Source organism: Somniosus microcephalus, chromosome 34, assembly GCF_052327205.1.
Source record: "Somniosus microcephalus isolate GS21.2 chromosome 34, FLI_Smic_1.0, whole genome shotgun sequence".
Taxonomy (NCBI): Eukaryota; Metazoa; Chordata; class Chondrichthyes; order Squaliformes; family Somniosidae; genus Somniosus; species Somniosus microcephalus.
This window is the reverse complement of record NC_141020.1, coordinates 19,566,294-19,586,241: the sequence shown is the minus strand read 5'-3', so window position 1 is coordinate 19,586,241 and position 19,948 is coordinate 19,566,294. Positions and strand designations below refer to the sequence as shown.

General features: G+C 45.3%; 1 protein-coding gene across 10 annotated transcripts in view; it reads left to right on the top strand.

The window, feature by feature from the left end:
• LOC147096861 (ryanodine receptor 1-like) overlaps positions 1-19,948 on the top strand; it is a 461,451-nt gene that overhangs the window by 40,768 nt on the left and 400,735 nt on the right. For all 10 annotated transcript variants that reach the window (XM_085973559.1, XM_085973551.1, XM_085973560.1 and 7 more), the window contains exon 3: positions 12,950-13,054. In XM_085973559.1, the coding sequence (XP_085829685.1) occupies positions 12,950-13,054 (105 nt within the window). The remainder of the gene's footprint in view (positions 1-12,949; positions 13,055-19,948) is intronic.

Below are 19,948 nucleotides of genomic sequence, written 5' to 3'. Positions count from 1 at the left end.
AGTTGGTCTGTGACCACAGACAGCTGATAGCCGCTGTCAATGCCCGCTTTCCAGGCAGCAGCCACGACTCCTTCATCCTGCGCCAGACTTCTGTGGCAGACCTTTTCGAGGCCCCGGCTCACCCAGGAGGCTGGCTTCTCTGGCTGATGACCCCGCTCCGTTCGCCCAGCACCCCTGCTGAAGAACGATACAATGAGAGCCATTAAGCAACCAGGAACATCATTGAGCACACAATCGGCGTGCTCAAGCAACGGTTCCGCTGTCTGGACCATTCCGGAGGAGCCCTTCAGTACTCGCCTGAGCGAGTCTCCCATTTCGTTGTAGTGTGCTGCATGACCTGGTAATCCTCAGGACTCGGCCACTGCCAGCAGACATTGGAGCACCAGCAGAGGAGGAGGAGGAGGAGCAGCAGTACCAGGACGGGAGGGAGGCACAAAGTGCAAGGGCCGTCCGTCAGCGGCTTATTGCAAGTCGGTTCTAGGACTCTCTGAGGGAATGGCTTGTGCCATTGAAAGAACATGAATGGAACCGTTCCGCAACCCCTAAGCCGGTCAAGGCAACAAATAGTTAAGAGCAAACATGCACATTCTGAATAAAGACACTTCTTTATTTAACAAACTGTGTGCCCTTCCTGCATGACAAAGTAATAGAGAGAAAACCCAAAAAAAGCAGTCAGTCACATAACTGGCTCTCACAACCTGGAGACAATGAACAAAAGAGTAACCAAAAAATGACCACGATCCTCGGCCTTCAATAAAACATTTAACAGCATTTTGCCACACCTACGTTTTGCCCTTCGAGGGTGATCTGCTTCACTTGCAGGATTCGCCCCTTCCCACCCTGCAGCTCCTCCGCAGTGGGACCCCAGTGGCTGCAGCAAGGCTGGGGGAAGGCTGCTGAGTGCCAGAAACTGAGACTGCAGATGCCCTTGAGGGACGGTCTGGACCAGCTCTGGGCCTGGAGGGCCCGGCTGCTGACTGCTCCAACTCTGCATGGGCGGCAGCAGTCTGTCCTACAGGTGGTGGCAGCTGCAGTGGAGTAGTGACAGTGTTGGCAGCAGGAATGCTGTCATCCTGACAGAGGACAGCAACTCCCTGTTTGGACGACACACTGGCACTCCCACGGGGCAGCACTGCAGCATGCGGAGCAATCTGCTGAAGCACAGACTGCTGGCCTGCTGTGGCGCGGCGAGGGCCCCGGCGATTCGTGCCCAATCCAGCGAGGGTGGAGGCAGTCAGTGCTCGTGTGGCCTCAATCAGCGTCTGCATGAGACCAGCCACTGACTGCATTGCAGCACTAAGCACTTGCGTGGCAGCCGCCTGTGCTGCGCCGAAGTCCTGGAGACTCCTTGCCTGTGCTGCGCCGACGTCCTGGACCCTCCTTGCCAGTGACTCAATGGATTCGGGCATCTGCCACTGCAGCCATGAGCTCAGTGTGCCTGTGCTCCGCCTGGGTGCTCATTTCAGCGAGGAGCCGCACCTCTTCTGCGCTCACTGTAGCAGGACTCGAGGCCAGACTCTCCCTCTGGGGAGAAGGCTGCCGAGCTTCCCTAGCGCCCCCTCCCGCATTGCTGCAGCCCGCTGGGCCCCGGAGCTTCACCCTCCTCAGACTATTCCCCCCTGCTCCCCTCCAGGGAAGACGTGTCCCCATTATGGCCATGGGCTGCCTTGGCTGAGGGTGGCACTGATGGTCCGGCTTCCTCCTCGTCATCGCCTTCAGAGTCACTCACAGTGGCAGCTTGAGGGCCCGCCTCCTCACCTGGCGATCAGCATCTGAAAGCAGGGAGGTACAAGAGTGGCTTTAGCGTGAGGACAGGGTGGCAGTGAGGGAGGCATGAGTGCTGCAATGTATTGTATTGGTTCGATAGTGGCAAAGGATGCTGGTGTGAGGCACAAGTGGAAGGAGAGAGGTCAAAAAGGTGATGACCTTACCATTGCTGTCCAGAACGGGGTCGGCATCTCCAGTGGCGACGGGGCCAATCATCCGGCCTGCCATAATCCGCTGGACTCGCTTCTCCAGATCGGTGAGGCCGGCCTCCCTCGGTCCGTTGTTGCTGCCTCCTGTTATGCGCCAGCTTGCCCTGCAAAAGAAAGGACGGGCTCTGAGTACAGGGTGAAGCCCTGATCTTGGCTGCACTGCCTCCCATGGTCGATTAGCCCTTAGTGTGTAAAGTGCTGAATGTGAGTTTCCTGAAAGGGCCATAGGTGTTGGATGAGGGCTGGGCATTGGGGCTTTCAGGACCCTTTGGCCATAAAGTGAGGTGGACATGCAGGGATGAAGAGGATTCTGAAAAGGGTACTCACCCTGACGACCCGAGTGAGGTCGTTGAACTTCTTCCTGCATTGCACAGGGGTCCTAGGCACCATGCTGCTGGAGGTCACCTCTGTGAGCCACCTGCCTCCAAGCTTTGCGATAGTCGTTGGGCAGCGGCCTCCTGCCAGTGTTCGGGAACAGGATAGATCGCCTGCGCTCCACCACGCCAACCAGAACCTGCAAGGCCCCCTCGCTGAACCGCTGCGCTCGCTCCCTGGCCCTCTCCATGGTCCTAGGCGTAAGAATGTGGTAGCAGGTCTGTCCAGGCTGAGAATCAGGGCTCCGATGCGCAGGGTGTGGCTGCAATCCAAGATCGAACCTCCCCTTTAAGAGCTGACCGCGCCAGCGTGTCTGCGTGCAATCGCTAACTGGCCGCACCTGCGCTGCGCCCGCCCTCGGTGGTAGCGCATCGCTTCTCCGGCTTAGCGCCTTAGACAGTCGTGCAGCGCCTGTTTTAGCGCTCCAAGCACCTCCTGGGGTGAGGCAGGCCAATTTACCAGTAGGTGGCGATAATTTGCGCCGGGCGCAAAATTTCGCGCCCGGGCGATACTGAATTTCTCCCCCTATAGGTTATAAAATTGGCACTGCATTAACACTCCTATCAGACTAAATTTCTATTGCACCTCTGAATCTAAAATTAATTCACCAGATAAACCTACCTGTGCAGGTGGCCTGATGCTGGATTGGCACTGTTAGTTACAGTGGGCGCGATCTTGCCAGCCCTGGGGAGGCGGGTTTGGAGGCGGGACTGCCGGGATAATGACAGAATTTGGGGGCGAGTGCCCAACCCGTCCCCAACCCGCCTCCATGCTCCCTTGTCAGGAGGTGGGTAACCGTCCCGCGCTGGGTTCCGTCTCCTTGGAGGCGGGAAGGGATTACAGCCACTTAACTGCCTGTTAACAGGTAGTTAACAGGCAGAAAATAGGATTATCCTCTTTTAGCCCAGGTGAGTAGTGGGTCTGCGGGGGTCGGAGGGGTCCAAAAGTGTGCTGTGGAGGTGAGTGATGGGTGCCAGTGTGGAGAGGTAAGTATCTGAGGTAAGTGCAAAGTGTTAGAAAAAGTGTACTTAACTTTGTTTCTTCCTGCAGGCTTCAATCGATGGGGATGCGGAGAGTCTCGCACCTCCGCGGCGGAGATGACAGATGGCCGTTGCATTCTCCAATGCAGCAACCATCTAATTTCTGCAAAAGAAAGAGGTTTGATGAGTCTTGAATTCAAGAACTCATCAAACTACAGAGAATGTCGGTGTTTGACAGCTTCACCGGTTTTCCCTTAATTGGCCAACAAGGTCAATCAAGGGAATATAGCGTGGGTTGGCCAGAAGTTGATGAAGGCGGGACTGAAACCCGACCAGTGGGAGTCCAGACTCCAAAAGCTCCCCATTGAGAAAAGCCAGCCCAGTATGTTTATTGAAATGTTTTTACATATGATATATGCCTTAAGGCATTCTCGAGGATAAACAGCTGCATATGGCCTAAACAACTGGGATAATACAGTACTAGTTCCAGCTGTAACCCTGAAACCAATGTTTGTCATGACGTTGCAAAGCTGCTGCATATGCTTACCAGTATGAGTCCGAGTCCCCTCTACCTCGGACATTTGACTCAAACTAGTAAGTAGGTTTCCTTGTGCCTGGTTAAGTGCAGTGGACTGAACGCAAAGAATGCATTGGTTCTTTCAAAGTTTGGAGCACCACTGTATATGCAAAGACCTGCACAGGCAATAATCTCCATTTTAAATTAAATTTAGTTTCATTTAATTTTTTTTAAATTCCCGCTAACTCATGGTAAATTGACCAGACTCTAGTTTCCAGGTGAGCGTCCCCTTGTTTTTAAAAAAAATAATAAATATGTATACCCTTCTCCAATCATCAAAAATCCCTCCTGAATCTATTGAACGTTCAAAAATGTAGTTCCCTGCTTCCTGTAAATCTGTGAATAAATGTTGTTTGGGCCTGGTACTGGCCTGGTCTGATTTAAGAGCATCTAACTACAGGAAACTTTCTGGTATCCGGCACTGACGGGACCGAGCTGGTGCCGTACCATCAAAACTGCCGTAGAAACCAGCGCTAATGTTAAAACATACGGAGCTTTTGAGCTCCATGTGAATCAACAAACCCTGTGCTTCAAAACAGTCGGCCGCAGCTTAAAAGCATCTCTGTAGCTAAGCAACAGCTTCAGCTAGACCTTGCAGAGCCTGATTGGGAAAAAAAAAAGCAACGAGAAGTAAAAAAACTTATAGGAAACGGCTCCTGAATTTTGTCGGTAGATAGAGCTTTCCGGACATTTAACCTCCGGTTAAACGAAAGTTTCCTGTATATTTTTCTGCCCGTTTTCTTTGTTGTTCATGCACTGCATAGCTGTATCAAACTGTCTGTCCCTTCTGTCAATTATTCCAACATATACAATTACTGCTAGCTTGTGTCTCATTCCCTGAACTAACTTAACTATTTCCTGCTTAATATCTATAACCTTTGCACCAGTAAACAAATCATAGACCTGTTAGCTTGATTTTTATAGCAGAATTAGTTGTACATAGAAACATAGAAGATAGGAGCAGGAGTAGGCCATTCGGCCCTTCGAGACTGCGCCGCCATTTAATGAGATCATGGCTGATCATCCAAATTCAGTACCCTGTCCCTGCTTTCTCCCCATATCCCTTGATCCCTTTAGCCTCAAGAAGTATATCTAACTCCTTCTTGAATATATTTAATGAATTGGCCTCAACTGCCTTCTGTGGTAGAGAATTCCACAGGTTCACCACTCTCTGGGTGAAGAAATTCCTCCTCATCTCTGTCCTAAAAGGCTTACCCCTTATCCTTAGACTGTGACCCCTGGTTCTGGTCTCACCCGCCATCGGGAACATCCTTCCTGTATCTAGTCTGTCTAGTCCTGTTAGAATTTTATAAGTTTCAATGAGATCCCCTCTCATTCATCTAAACTCCAGCGAATATAAGCCCAATCGACCCAATCTCTCCTCATACGTCATTCCTGCCATTCCAGGTATCTGGTGAATCTTCGCTGCACTCCCTCCATGGCAAGAACATCTTTCCTCAGATAAGGCGACCAAAACTACACACAATACTCAAGATGTGGTCTCACCAAGGCCCTGTACAACTGCAGCAAGACATCCTTGCTCCTGTACTTGAATCCTCTCGCTATGAAGGCCAACATACCATTTGCCTTCTTAACTGCCTGTTGCACCTGCATGCTTACCTTCAGCGACTGGTGCACAAGGACACCAGGTCTCGTTGCATTTCCCCTTCTCCCAATCTATTGCCGTTCAGATAATAATCTGCCTTCCTGTTTTTGCTACCAAAGTGGATAACCTCGCATTTATCCACATTGGGCACATGCAGTATAATCACCCAACCTGTCCAAATCATACTGGAGTTTCTCGGCATCCTCCTCACAGCACACACGCCCACCCAGCTTTGTGTCGTTTGCAAACTTGGAGATATTACATCTAGTTCCCTCATCTAGATCAACATTAATATATATTGTGAATAGCTGGGTCCTAGCACCGATCCCTGCGGTACCCCACTAGTCACTGCCTGGCTCTCGGAAAAAGACCAGTTTATTCCAAATCTTTGCTTCCTGTCTGCCAACCAGTTCTCTATCCAAGTCAGTACCTTACCCCCAATCCCATGTGCTTTAACTTTGCACGCTAATCTCTTATGCGGGACCTTATCGAAAGCCTTCTGAAAGTCCAAATGCACCACATTCACTGGTTCTCCCTTATCTATTCTACCAGTTACATCCTCAAAAAATTCCAATAGATTAGTCAAGCATGATTTACCTTTTGTAAATCCATGTTGACTTTGTCCGATCCTGTCACTGTTTTCCAAGTGCTCTGCTGTTACATCTACAAAGCAAACCACTAAATCTTCTACTAATATTACATTACTACTCTTACTGCTTCCCTCCTTAAACTGAACTTTTTCTCTGAAGCACCAGAGACTTGTTGTCTTGCTTTGCTCCATTAATTCTTCCTCCTCTCTTACAGCTGTTTCTGTTATTGTTGCACATTTAGTGCGCCTCTTGTAATCCTGTTTCTCCCCTGAATATAAAGATTGTGGCTCTTTCTTTGGTGGTGCTCAATCTATGTAATCAGTTTCCTTTGGAAAAATATAATTGTGCGTAGTTTTGGCTTTAAAAAAAAATCACAGTAGAACACAACATACAAAAAAATTCACGAAGTCTTCCAATAAATAATACTAATAATTAATATTAACCTTCAGCAGTTTTGGTACTGTTGGGTAATGCAGGTAAATCTATCATTAATCAATTTGATTTGAAATTCCTGTATTAGAAGACCCTGTAATCCAAAGAAACTGCATTTTCTGTGCTGCTTCTGCTTGTGAATCTGACATGAAACTGATTTCATATGTTGCAAGAAGGATTACGCTCCTTTCAGTTCTTTCCCGTAGCTGAATTGGAGCAAACATTTAGAGAGCAAGATGATCAATTGTATTCCTTATTTGGTGCTTAATTATGGAGAATCAGCACTCAAAGTTTCAATGCATAAATGGGTGTGGGTAGTAATTTCAATAGCAGAAATGTAATTTCATTTAGTTACATGCTAAGTTCATTGGGATATTAATATTTCTGAGAAGGGATTTCACCATACAGTAGATCCAATATAAAGAAATTCCTATTAAAATTCTGATATTATATCCAGTTCCACTTTGCTCCTAAACATTTGTAGCCACTTAGTCACCACTGATAAAGCTATTCCTGACATTTTTATTTCTTCAGTACATCCCAGCAGATAACCAGACTGAATGTGTATAATTTTTATATTTGATCATTTAAAATGGGTCAAGGCATCGAATGATTGGTCTTTTAAAGCCATTACTTTTGGATATTGTCATTTTCTCATCTAAATTGCATTATTTGGAACTTAAAAGCTCGTAATCAATCATGAGAGCTGCCAGAGCTGAATTATAGGTTTTTAATGCATCTGCAGCACCTGTAATTACAATTGTTAGTTTCCATGACAACCAGCGATTAAAATGAAGTAAGTGAAATAAAATAAGTTTCCGTTTGTCTGTCTAGCTGAATGTGGGACACTCATTACTGAAAAGTGGAACAAAAGCAGAACATTGATAGCAATCGATAGAAAGCTACTGGCATAATGTAGGTTTTCCCAAAGGAATCTTCAGTGTGGACTACTTAACTGTTTGCACGCCTAAGAAACATAAGAAATAGGAGCAGGAGTCGGCCATACGGCCCCTCGAGCCTGCTCTGCCATTCAATAAGATCATGGTTAAACTTCCACATCAACTCCACTTTCCCGCCCGATCCCCATATCCCTCGATTCCCTTAGTTCCCAAAAATCTATTGCTCTGAGTCTTGAATATACTCATCGACTGAGCACCCACAGCCCTCTGGGGCAGAGAATTCCAAAGATTCACCACCCTCTGAGTGAAGAAAGTTCTCCTCATCTCAGTCCTAAATGGCCGATCCCTTATCCTGAGACTGTGACCCCTGGTTCTAGACTCCCCAGCCAAGGGGAAACAGCCTCTCAGCATCTACCCTGTCAATCCCCCTCAGAACCTTGTGTTTCAATGAGATCACCTCATTCTTCTAAACTTCAGAGACTATAGGCCCATTCTACTCAATCTCTGCTCATAGGACAGACCTCTCATTTCAGGAACCAATCTAATGAACCTTTGTTTCACCCCCTCTAAGGCAAGTATATCCTTCCTTAGGTAAGGAGACCAAAACTGTACTTGGTACTGCAGGTGTGGTCTCACCAAAGCTCTATATAATTGCAGCAAGACTTCCTTACATTTATACTCCAACCTCCTAAATTAACGGCTAACATACTATTTGCCTACCTAATTGGTTGCTGTACCTGCATGTTAAGTTTCTGTGATTCGTGTACAAGGACCCCCAAATCCCCCTGCTAACTAACATTTACTAGTCTCTCTCCTTAGGAAAAAATGGCAAAGCAGCATATTTTTTTTTAAAATCAAAGTGGATAATTTCACACTTCCCCACATTATACTTAATCTGCCACCTCCTTGCCCACTCACTTAACCGGTCTATATCCCTTTGTAGCCTCTTTGCGTCCTCCTCATGGCTTACTTTCCCACCTAGCTTTGTATTGTCAGCAAACTTGGATATATTACACTCAATCCCCTCATCTAAGTCATTGATATAGATTGTAAATAGCTGAGGTCCAAGGACTGATCCACTAGTTACCTCTGCCATCCTGAAAATGACCTGTTTATTCCTACTCTGTTTTCTGTCCATTAACCATTCCTCAATCCATGCTAATAAATCACCCAACCCCCATGAGCCCTAATCATGTGTAACAGCCTCTTGTGTGGCACTTTATCCAATGTCAATTCTAAAAATCCAAATACAGGAAACTTTGCGATATCCGGCACCGACGGGACCGAGCTGCTGCCGATCTATCAAAACTTCCGGATAGACCAGCGCTAATGTTGAAGGATACGGAGGTTTTCATCTCCGTATCTGACCACAAACACTGTTGCTTAGCAACAGCTTGTAAACACTCGGCCCGTAGCTTGGAAGCGTCTCTGAAGCTGTTGCTAAGCTACAGAGACGCTTTCCAGAGCCTGACTGTTTTTAAAAAAAAAATAAAAAAAAAATGAATGCTCGAAGAAAAAAAACCTAACCAAAACGGCTGCTGATTTCTGCCGTTTAGATCGAGGTTTCCGGACATACAACCTCCGGATAAACCAAAGTTTCCTGTATACTATATCCACTGGTTTCTCCCTCATCTACCCTGCTAGTTACACCCTCAAAAAAACTTAGATTTGTCAAACACGATTTCCCTTTCATAAAACCGCGTCTCCTTACCTCATCATTATAAAATAGTTTTGCGAATACTTTTTACCTAATACGAGGAGGGCTAGAGTAGTTTTTTTTTAAAGTACTAATTACTATAAGTGCCTTAAAGGTCAAGCTTGATTTGAATGTTTGAGCCAGATAATTGTTGAGGGGTGAAAGACGTGGTATATCTTTGTAGAAATCCCTCCAAATGTATTTCCCTCTTTTTTTAATGAGCAGACTGTTGTGTCGGTACGTTTCTACCTAGACACAATTTAGGACTCAGAACTCAGAGATTCAAACGTGAAGTGCTTTATTGGAAGGAAAGGAAGTTCTGGCAAGTTCCGAACAAAGAGAGCTAAACTTAACCGAGAGAATACCCAACCATTTATCTCCTGTGACAGCGCCACCACAGGTGGGAGGAGAACACACAATAGAACACAATACATAACAGACATTTTACAACATTTTATGTAACAGCCATGTTGTGTGTTGAATTGGGAAATGAGGGAAACAATGATTTCCAATTTAAAATGTGGGATTTATTATGGCCCGAGTGCAAGGCAGAAGTGCATTTTCTGACTTTTCAGGTAAAGGGATTGAGCAGGTCACCGTTAACTGCTCTGTGGCCTGTCTAGCTGCAGTGTGTTCTGCTGGCCCTCCTTATGCTTCTTGCTTGCCTTCATCCAATTCTTCCTTGTCTGATGATGCCTCCTCTTGTGGCTGTGCCTCCTCCAACTCCAATCCTTTTAGCATTGCCAGCTTGTGCAGAATACATTAAACTACAAAAATGCGGCCCACTTTTTCTGGGCTGTATTGTAGGGAGTCCCCCAGGACGATCGAGACACCTGATGCTTTGCTTCGAAATGCCAATGGTGTGCTCTGAGGCTCCTGATGGTCCCATGGCTGTCATTGTACCTCTGCTGCCCAGGCATGGTGGGGTTGAGGAGGGGTGTCATCAGCCAGATATGGAGGGGTGCCCCTTGTACCCAGCAACCATCCTCTGACATTCCTGGATGGGTGGGAAAAATGGGGAGGATGGATGAATGTCGCAGAATTAAGGTTTTGTGACGGCTACCAACAAAGCTAGCGTACACTTGCGTTGTACTTCTGGGTGATCACATACCAGTTGAACATTGATGGAGTGGAAGCCCTTCCTGTTGACATTAGTTGCTGGCTCGTCTTCTGGTGCCCGGATAGCGATAAGAGTGCAGCCTATTATGCTCTAGACATGAGGGAAGCCAGCCATTGCTGCAAATCCCAGAGCACTTTCATTTTGGCTGTTGGCATCCATTGCAAAATTACTGTACTGATTTGCTCTGGCAAGGAACGCATTGATGACCACCTTGCTGCAGCCGTACATTGCAGACTGGGAGATGCGGTTGATGCTCCCTGTGACAGACTGGAAGGAGCGGAAAGGTTAAGGGGGGTAGTAACTGTGACAGCCACGGGCAAAATATAGCTCCTGGTTCAGTGAGCAGCGGATCCTGCTGCAACAGGCTGCATTGGTCAGAGACAGCTTGCCTGATGGCGTGGAGCCTCCACCATCAGTCAGGAAGTTCAAACAAACTGCAAATCCAAAAAGATTGATCAGCAGCAACTGCCAATTTATTTTAAAGGGCGAACTAGTTCGGTTATTGCAAATATATTTTTTTTATTCAGCTGCCTTGTTTTTCTTTAGCCAGCTGACTGCACACGGGTTTAAAAAATACAATTTAGAAATAAACTTGTAAAAATGTAAATTTTTATTTAGAAAATTCAACTTGCTTATAAAATTGCCCAAATCTTATTGGAATTATAGCTCTTAAGCTTTGCCAGCTGAGGCTTAGCCTGTGTCAAGAGCCTGGGAGTGAGGTTTGGCTCCGAATCTACACTCGGTGGTCCTACTGTAATTTCCAGTCCCATTCGGTGATTCTAAGCAATGTCATGAAGCCTTCTAAAAATGCTTGTACCCCTGCCCTGCTATACCTACCTCCCACTCGCCCTCGCCCTAATAAGCCACATCCTGACCTGCATTGACTATGACCTGCCACAACCCGTTCCCAGCACACCCACCCTATCCTCAGTCTTTCAGGATAGCCGCGGCCTGTTTTGGCCGAAAGTTAGTTTTCTGCTCTGTGTGCATTTGCTGACTGTAGTTACGATTACACTTGGTAAGTATGGTATTAAAGTGAAGAAAACCAGCTTCAGGTTAGGAACAAGCCAGAGGCTGGCCTGACAGCCTAGAAATGAGTTGAGGCAAATTCTCTTTGCCCCACCTCCTGCCACGTGCCCAGATCTTTCAACCCCCCAAATCCTAGACATCCAAGCACTGGGGATGACCCTCAGTACTGCAGATCATGAGCCTCCCTTTCCCTAATTGCGGCCACACCCAGGAAACCATCAGTGAGCCAAACCTGAATATTCTACTCCCCAGTTCTGCCAAGCCTCAGGTTCTTTGCAGTATTGCCAAACCCTAGGATCACCAACTCATTGTTGCCAAAGCCCAAGACATCTTGCCACCTCATACAACTAAACCCCAGGTACCTGTCTCCAACCTCATACATGTTGTCTACCATCTGCTGTGTATCTTGGCCTTCAAACCTGTATAAGGTAAGAACTGAGTAAACAAGGAAAGGACATATAATCAGGTGGAAGGCCACTAATGTACTCTTTTCATGGAAAAAAATGATCCCCAAAGCACCAGTTTAAATCTCAGAATACCACGTAATAAATGTGGAATTTGACATCAGTCACTGTAAATAAGTAGCCCTGTTGTAAAATAGCTCTAAAATATTCTGACTCGCCAATTTATGCCATAGAAAATCTGCCACAATCTATTTACCTATAGTTAAAAACAATATGTGTAGCATGCATCTCCTGCCCATCACACTGGAACATCTTATGTTATAAGGTACAGGGTACATTGCAAATGCTTATTGTTGCTGTTACTGCTGACTACCATTTGGATAATTTATCATCAATTGAAAGAAGTATTGGCCAGCTGGATTTATTGGCCTAGTGCCATCAATACTGATATTGCACTGGCATTAATGTTTCTTTATTGTCTGGGTCTATGAACCCTGTTCAGGTAGCTGTCATCCAACATTAATTTTCTAAGCAATTAGTATCCATTTTGAAAACTTTAGCCTAAGGGTTTCTAAGTAAAATTCCAATATTAAGTTTAGACTGTTACAATTGTATGTCTATGATATACAACTTAGAGTGCCGTTTTCATTTCCTTTATTTCAAATATATTACTGTATAAAGGTGTTGCTAGGTTTTGCATATTTCATACAAGCGACCATAGAGGAACAGATCAACGTATGAGGTAGTGAGAGATCAGGCTTTGACAGTTGAGTATATGTGTATGTGTGTATATGTATGCACAGTATATGTGTGTGTGTGTGTGTGTGTGTGTGTATATGTATGTAAAAATATTTTATATATTCTGCTTAAATAATGCCTGTAATTACATAAAAATTCTGAAATACTTACAGGGACTTTCTTTAGAGCATGCAGTCAATGGTATGATCACAAAACTGTAACGACAAAGATTTAGGATTGTGCCCTGGAGTAAAAATGTCATTTCCTGCTGTTAATGTCATATTCCAATTATTGCAGTAGATTGAACTATGGATGATTTTACAAAACTATAAAAAAGCAGGTATGGAGCAAATGACCTTAAGATTCCAAATTACAGCACTTGGCTTGTCAGCTCATTTTATGGCATTTTTAATACGGTAACTTTTACTGGTAAATTGAGTCAAGTCGTCTGACTAACATGGAAATACATCCTTCAGTTAAATTGTGTAAAGTACAGCAATAAACTTGAGTGCCCTTTCTATTTGCAGAATGTTCCTCCAGACCTTGCAATTTGCAGCTTTGTGCTGGAGCAGTCGCTCTCTGTGCGAGCCCTACAGGAGATGTTGGCCAACACCGTTGAAAAGGGTAATGAGGTAGGTCTGCAAAGTAACTTCTTGGATGGGTAGAAAACGTTTGTTGTTAAACATTTTGGGGGAGAAATTGTGTATCGCCCTGTTTTGAGGGTGGTAACATCCGGGAGGCACGACATTTTGCGCCAGGCGCGGAAGTTCCAGCCCGCTCACTAAATTCAGGTTACCGACCATTTCGTTGCGGGAGCGGGACACACGGCTCCGTAGCGCTATGCTTTGAGCCGCGTAATGCTGCCCCGTATGAGGGGCTCTTCCCTCAATTAAAGGGAAGGGCCCAAGCTGCATACTCTGCCAAAGAAGAAGCCACCTACCTGGACCAGCGGGGAGCGGGGGTGCCGCGCGATCAGCCTGGAACTCCAGCAGAGTGCCGGGCTGAGCGATCACGGCACCGAACCCGCCAATAAACCGTGACCGGAGCGGCACCGAAAATGGCACTTTTTTTTTTCCACAGCAGCCCGGTACGCGTCCCCTGAAGCTGTCGTCGCCCGGCGCAGCTTCAGGGGGAGGTACCTAAATTAGGGTCTGGGACGATGCGCCCGGAGATGACATCACGATCTCTGGGCGCAGGAGATCAGGGCGCAACGCCGTAGCGCCGCCGCTAAACTCCCGCCGAATATGGCGGGAGTTGTTGGCTGCGCCACGCCCGGTCGCAAAGTCGTTTGCACCTCGTTAGGTAACGGGAGGCTCAAATGACCCGAATTTCTCCCCCCTTTAACTCCGTAATCACAATGTATGGAAAATGTCTTGCTTTGAATCAACTACTCAAATTTGTCATAAAATTATTTAAAAGTTTGCTCATTATAGATCAGCAATAAACTTAATTTATGAGGTTATTTATAGTAATATCAAAACAAGCATTAATAAAATATGGTAATTGCATAATCATTGTTGCCAGGTAAAGTGTATAAGCCTGGTGCTCTATAGTTGATAACATTGGTTGTGTAATTTACAAACAGATGAAACTTGCATGCAATGGGTGCTATTTAGATGGAAGTAATTCTGTTTTAATAATTTGCTTATCGTATCGAATATGCCAGTTTTTTTTACCTTTTAATGAATTTTCTGATGCAGTGACAGTATTTTAAAAATATATAAGTTCACTAAAAGTGTGTGCTCAGTGGATTGCAAAAATGAAGGATTTATAGATGAACTTGTGATAAGAATTGATGATAGATGGGGATATCTGATGCCAATGTGTGGTCCCCAACATTGTTGAAATTTAACTCGAATTTAATGTTGGAAGAAATGGGAAATATCAAAAAGTGCAATCTATCAATAAATCTCAGACTTCTTGGATGTAAGGTTTAGAAATCTAAAAATGGATAGCCTGCTGAAACATACAGCTTGACAATATCTCTGTCACTGTCGTGGATATAAGACGACACTTTCATTGGGTCTCGTATTATTTGGGCCATCGTTTATGTAGCACTGGCCACCAAAGTGACACTTAAAATATGCCTGGAAAGAGCATGTCTGCAACCTAATAAAATGTTTTTTTGGAAACATTTTATCATCAATACTATTATTTTCCTATAATGCTGAAATATTTGTGAAATATTTTGACATGTACATGTGTATCCATATAGGATAAAATAATAGATTCACTGTAGTTACTTGCAGATTTTGTTTGAATGTTTGGTACAGCTATAATTTATTAATTCAGCATTTGTTAATCTAACAGTTTTATATTCCAGCACCCGATTGTGGGGGGAAAAAACCTTGAGCAAAATTAGAAATCTTGGTGATAAATTGATTGTATTGAGTTCCAACTTTGCTTTCTTAGTAGTAGATAGTCAGATTACAGTACCTGCTGATGAGGAACCTTCAATTCCAATTCCAACATTATGAACTCAAGGTGTATAACAGAATAAAATGTATAACGGAAAAGAAAAATAACCAGGAAACAGATGGGAACAGGACCATTTTGGGAGATAATCACAGAATCACAGAAACCCCACAGTGCAGATAGAGGCCATTTCGGCCCATCGAGCCTGCACCGACACATATCCCACCTGATCCCCGTAACCCCCACACCAACACATATCCCACCCTATCCCTGTAACCCCACGTATTTAATCCCCCTAATACTAAGGGTCAATTTATCATAGCCAATCAACCTAACCCGCACATTTTTGGAGTGTGGGAGGAAACCGGAGCACCCGGAGAAAACCCACGCAAACACGGGGAGAATGTGCAAACTCCACACAGACAGTCACCCGAGGCCGGATTCGAACCCGGGTCCCTGGCGCTGTGAGGCAACAGTGCTAACCACTATGCCACCGTGCTGCCCATGTTGGTGAAATGTATGTGAGGTATTCAGCAGTAACTGGTACTTCACATATTTAGTAAAAAACCAGGGGAAGTTACTTAATATTTGTTTAATCACTGTTGCTGTCACTAGTGGGTGCTCCCAGACAGTATGCCAGTTGTTTAAAATATTAAACTTCTCCTCTAGTATCTTCTGTAGTCTTTCAAAGCCCATGGTTTCCTAATACTGATCAAACCACAGAGTAAACACATGGGCTGTTTCTTAATTTGTAAATTTCTCATTATAAAATATTTTTGTAAAATGATCTTATCCAAAACTACTGCTGCAGCCTCAAAGGGTTAAATGAAATAATGGCTAGCTTTCATTTTGTATTCTCCACACAATGTAGGATTATAGCCTGGCTTGATGGGTTACAGCGAAATCATATGCTGAGCACACATCTAAAAATGGCATGGTATTGTCGATGAGTGGTACTGGCTATATCGCCCACTCCTGCATAATGCAAGTTAGTTTTCCCAAGCTAAAGGTTCTTTGCTCCTTGTGTCAGACTTGTAGCCACTACAAGTTTAGCATGCTGTTTCCAATCTCTACAGAAACAGATTCGATTAATTAGACATTGCTTTTTAAAAGCATTCTGTAAATTTGTCCAGGTTTTTGTTTCTTCTCAGGTATTCACACTGAAGGGCTTATAGAGAACAATTAATCAAGTACAAGCAAATAAACTAAAGAACCAACGCTAAGGTGCAAATTTGAAGTTTACACACAGTACAGAAAGCGTTCTCCAGCTGCACAGTATACTTGTTGGCATCAAAGCAAATGAAGTGTCTATATGTTTGGGTGAGGATCTCTACCTACAAAGGTCTTTAAATATGTACAAAATACTATAGATCGTTCACAATTACTAATGCTCACCATCATTGCGTAAAATTCTAGTCACCCACACATGATAATGCAACGTGTAAAATTTTCTTTGGATTCAAAAAACATGCCTGCAAAAGATGGGCGCACTGTGTGTTGCACATTAATCAGAATAAGATAAAGAAGCACAGTGAGGCCTAAGAAATCCAGTCACATCCAGCTGTGTCGTTGAACACTCATCAGAGCTGGGAAAGCACGGGCACTGCATCAGGCTAAGGACTCGACTACTTCACCGATATTGGGCACTTGCTTGAGTCAGACAATGCCAAGACACCGCTGAGTAACCTCTTGCGGTCCTGGGCACTGTCAGTTCATTGGCACTGATTAGCATAAAGAGCACGCCAGCACTAAGACATTACTAAACTTAACACTGAGTAATTAGGACAAATTAAATTTGATCCCGCTCAAGGAATAAAGTAACACAGGAATCTCCTCCGACACGGCCCCAGTACTATTACTGAAGTAATTCGTTCAGCATTGAATAACCCTTCGGACTATCCTCTCTCAGGGATATTAGGAGGCTTCCTAAACTCTAGCCCAAGAAAATACCTTGAAACAAGCTTAACTTTGTACTGACTGTGGGGATGTGTAACCCTCCTGTATTTGCATTGCTATAGTTCCCGTGTGCCCCATTTTTTTTTTTTTTAACATAGGAGTCGATTTTCAGTGTGCCATGAGGCGGGCTTTTAGGCGTGCAGGGGGGCAAAAATCCCGAATTCGGGGGTCCCGACACCATCCCGCCCAAAACCCGCCTCCACGTAAGTTTCAAAGGAGGCGGGTACCCGCCCCGCACTGGGACCCGCAGACCCGAGGCGGGAAGGGATTAGTGCCAATTAACTGCCTGTTAACAGATAGTTAACAGGCAGTTTTTAGCCTAATCCCTATTTTTAAGAGTTTCGTATGGGATTCCCGGCGGCTCCAAACCACGCCAGGTTAGAGGAGTCGGGCCGTCGGGTTGAAGGATTTGGAGGGGTCGCGATGTCGGTGTTCAGGTGAGTGATGGGTGCACGAGTACAAAGGTAAGTGTGTTTGGTGTGTCTAAAGTGTGTAAAGAAGTTTAAATTACCTGGACTTACCTTTACAGCCTTTCTTCCTCTAGGCTTCGGGAGTCCATCATTCAGTCGGCACTGAAAGCAGAATGGCCGTGAGCTGTCAAAAGTGACAGCCTTCAGCTTTCAGTGCCGGCGTGATTTCTAACTGAGTCTGCGTAGAAGGACTCGGGTTAGAAGTAAGACTGTCAGTGTTTGACAGCTTCAAGCAGCTGTGAAACATTGATATTTCATCTGTCAAGACGTCTTGACAGATGAAATTTCAGTCTGTGACATCACCTGTTGCCGGGTGGCCCTTAATTGGCCTGCTGAGCCCGCTGGGCGGGCTCAACAAAGTCGATCAAGGGAAAATCGCGTGGATAGACCGCATCTCGACGGAGGCGGGACTAAAACCCGAAAGTTGTAGTCCCGCCTCCTTCCCGACTGCTGAATGAAAATCCAGCCCATAGAATTTACAGCACAGAAACAGGCCGTTCAGCCCAACAGGTCCATGCCACTGTTTATGCTCCACACGAGCCTCCTCCCACTCTACTTCATCTCACCCTAACAACATAACCTTCTATTTTTTTTCTCCCTCATGTGTTTATTGAGCTTCCCCTTAAATACATCTATGTAATTTGTGAGTTCCACATTCTTACCACCCTCTGGGTAAAGAAGTTTTTCCAGAGCTCCCTATTGGGTTTATTAGTGATTGTCTTATATTTATGGCCCCTAGTTCTGGTCTCGCCCGCAAGTCGAAACATCTTCTCCACGCCTACCCTATCAAACCACTTCGTAATTTTAAAGACCTCTATTAGGTCACACCTCTTTATTTATTTATTTATTTATTTGTTGTTGTTACGAGTCTGACTTCGCAAGGGAACTGGGATGAGGGCACTCCAGCGTCTTTTCATGTCCCAGCCAGAGCGAGGAGTCTGGAGCTGGGAGCTTAGCAATCCCACTCTTCTGTGACATTTCAACCTGCTGTAGAATATTTTTGTGCAGGAGTTGGCAGAAGGTTAGTCACCGATGAGTCAACACGACTCTCGAGAGATCTTCTAAAGGAAAGAAAAGTTGTACTCAAAGTCTGCTGTCTGAGTACAGGAGCTAGGTTGCTGTGACATTGAATCCTGGGTCCCCAACCAACATCATGGCAGCTATAAATTGCTACTCCTGCTTTCTAGGGACCAAAATGTCAGCTGCATAGAAACCCATTGCCAGGGTTCAAGAGAGAAATCGTGTCGCAAGCAAGTACATGATCGGACGAGTATTGTGCTGTAGCAGCAACTGCAGAGCCAGATGCTCAGGGCTTCTGACTCGCACAAGGATAGCGAAGGGAAGTTAAATGGAGAGGCAGGAATCCAAATAAAATTAAGATGGACGCACGGTTGGATGAGGAAAGTCAGGTTGTCACCAGACCCAGTCTAGGGAGCGGCAGAGCCTATTGGAAGGAAGGAAAGAAAGAGACTTTCATAACCTCAGGACGTCCCAAAGCACTTTCCAGCTAATGAAGTACTTTTTGAAGTGTAGTCGCTGTTGTAATGTAGGAAACGTAAGGTCTTTTCACTGGAAATCCTGTACAAGTGTGATGGAAAAAATGGGAAGAGAAATGAGTTGGAGAACATTTCCGAAAGTACAACAGCAGAGTGCGATGCCGCCAGGTTCGCTGTTTGTCATAGTCCCATATGAAGGATGTCTCGGGATCACTGGATTGCTCTGGTGGTTCCTCCTTGCCTTGTCGAGTGTATCACTCCAGGTGGTGCCTTTTACTCTCGAGGCCATTGGGGAAGCGCCAGGTGTTGCCGTGCTTTGTGCTGCACCTCGAAACGAGCACACGGCAGGTGAAGTAAAACGCACCCAGCTCAGTGCTGTCGATCTGACAGACGGCGAGTAAATGACCCAGAGAGGATTGTCAAAGTAACCGTGCTCGGCAGTGATTCACTCCAGCCAGTTGTGCGAGTGTAATTCACTGACGCAGCAACACAGTATAACAATAAATGAAAAGGTGTTTGAGAGGGGAAAGCAAATCGTTAATCTTCACTGAGAGGTTCCTTAGCGTGACCCATCCACGGATTGAGGAGATAGAAAGAAAGTACTTGGATTTTTATAGCGCTTTCACAACCTCAGGATGTCCCAAAGCATTTCAGTCAGGGAAGTACTTCTTTTGAAATGTAATCACTGTTATGTAGGGAAACACCGCAGCCAGTTTCCACCCGGCAGTGAGATAAATGACCAAATAATTTGTTTTTGATCGTGCTAGTTGAATGTTAAAGGTTGGCCGGGACATCGGACGAACTCCCCTGAATATCTGGGATCTTTTACATCCACCTGAGGGGACAGACACCACCTTAGTTTAATGTCTTATCCAAAAGACGGCACCTCCAACAATATAGCACTCCCTCAGTACTGCATGTGTGTTGGTCTAGATTATGTGCTCTAGTGAGGCTTGAACCCATGACCTTCTGACTCCGATAGGAGTTCTACCACTGAGACACGTCTGACACTTATGGAGGTGAATATGGCACCCTTTCCCAGACAATATACGGGAACCATAGAACACACTGCATGATCGATTTGACTTCCTGAACAGGACAGACATTGACTTTCCAGAGTCAATAAGAGCTCTCATCCATAGCGTGGCAGTGATGCGCTATCAATTACTCATAAAAGACTGAGAGTTAA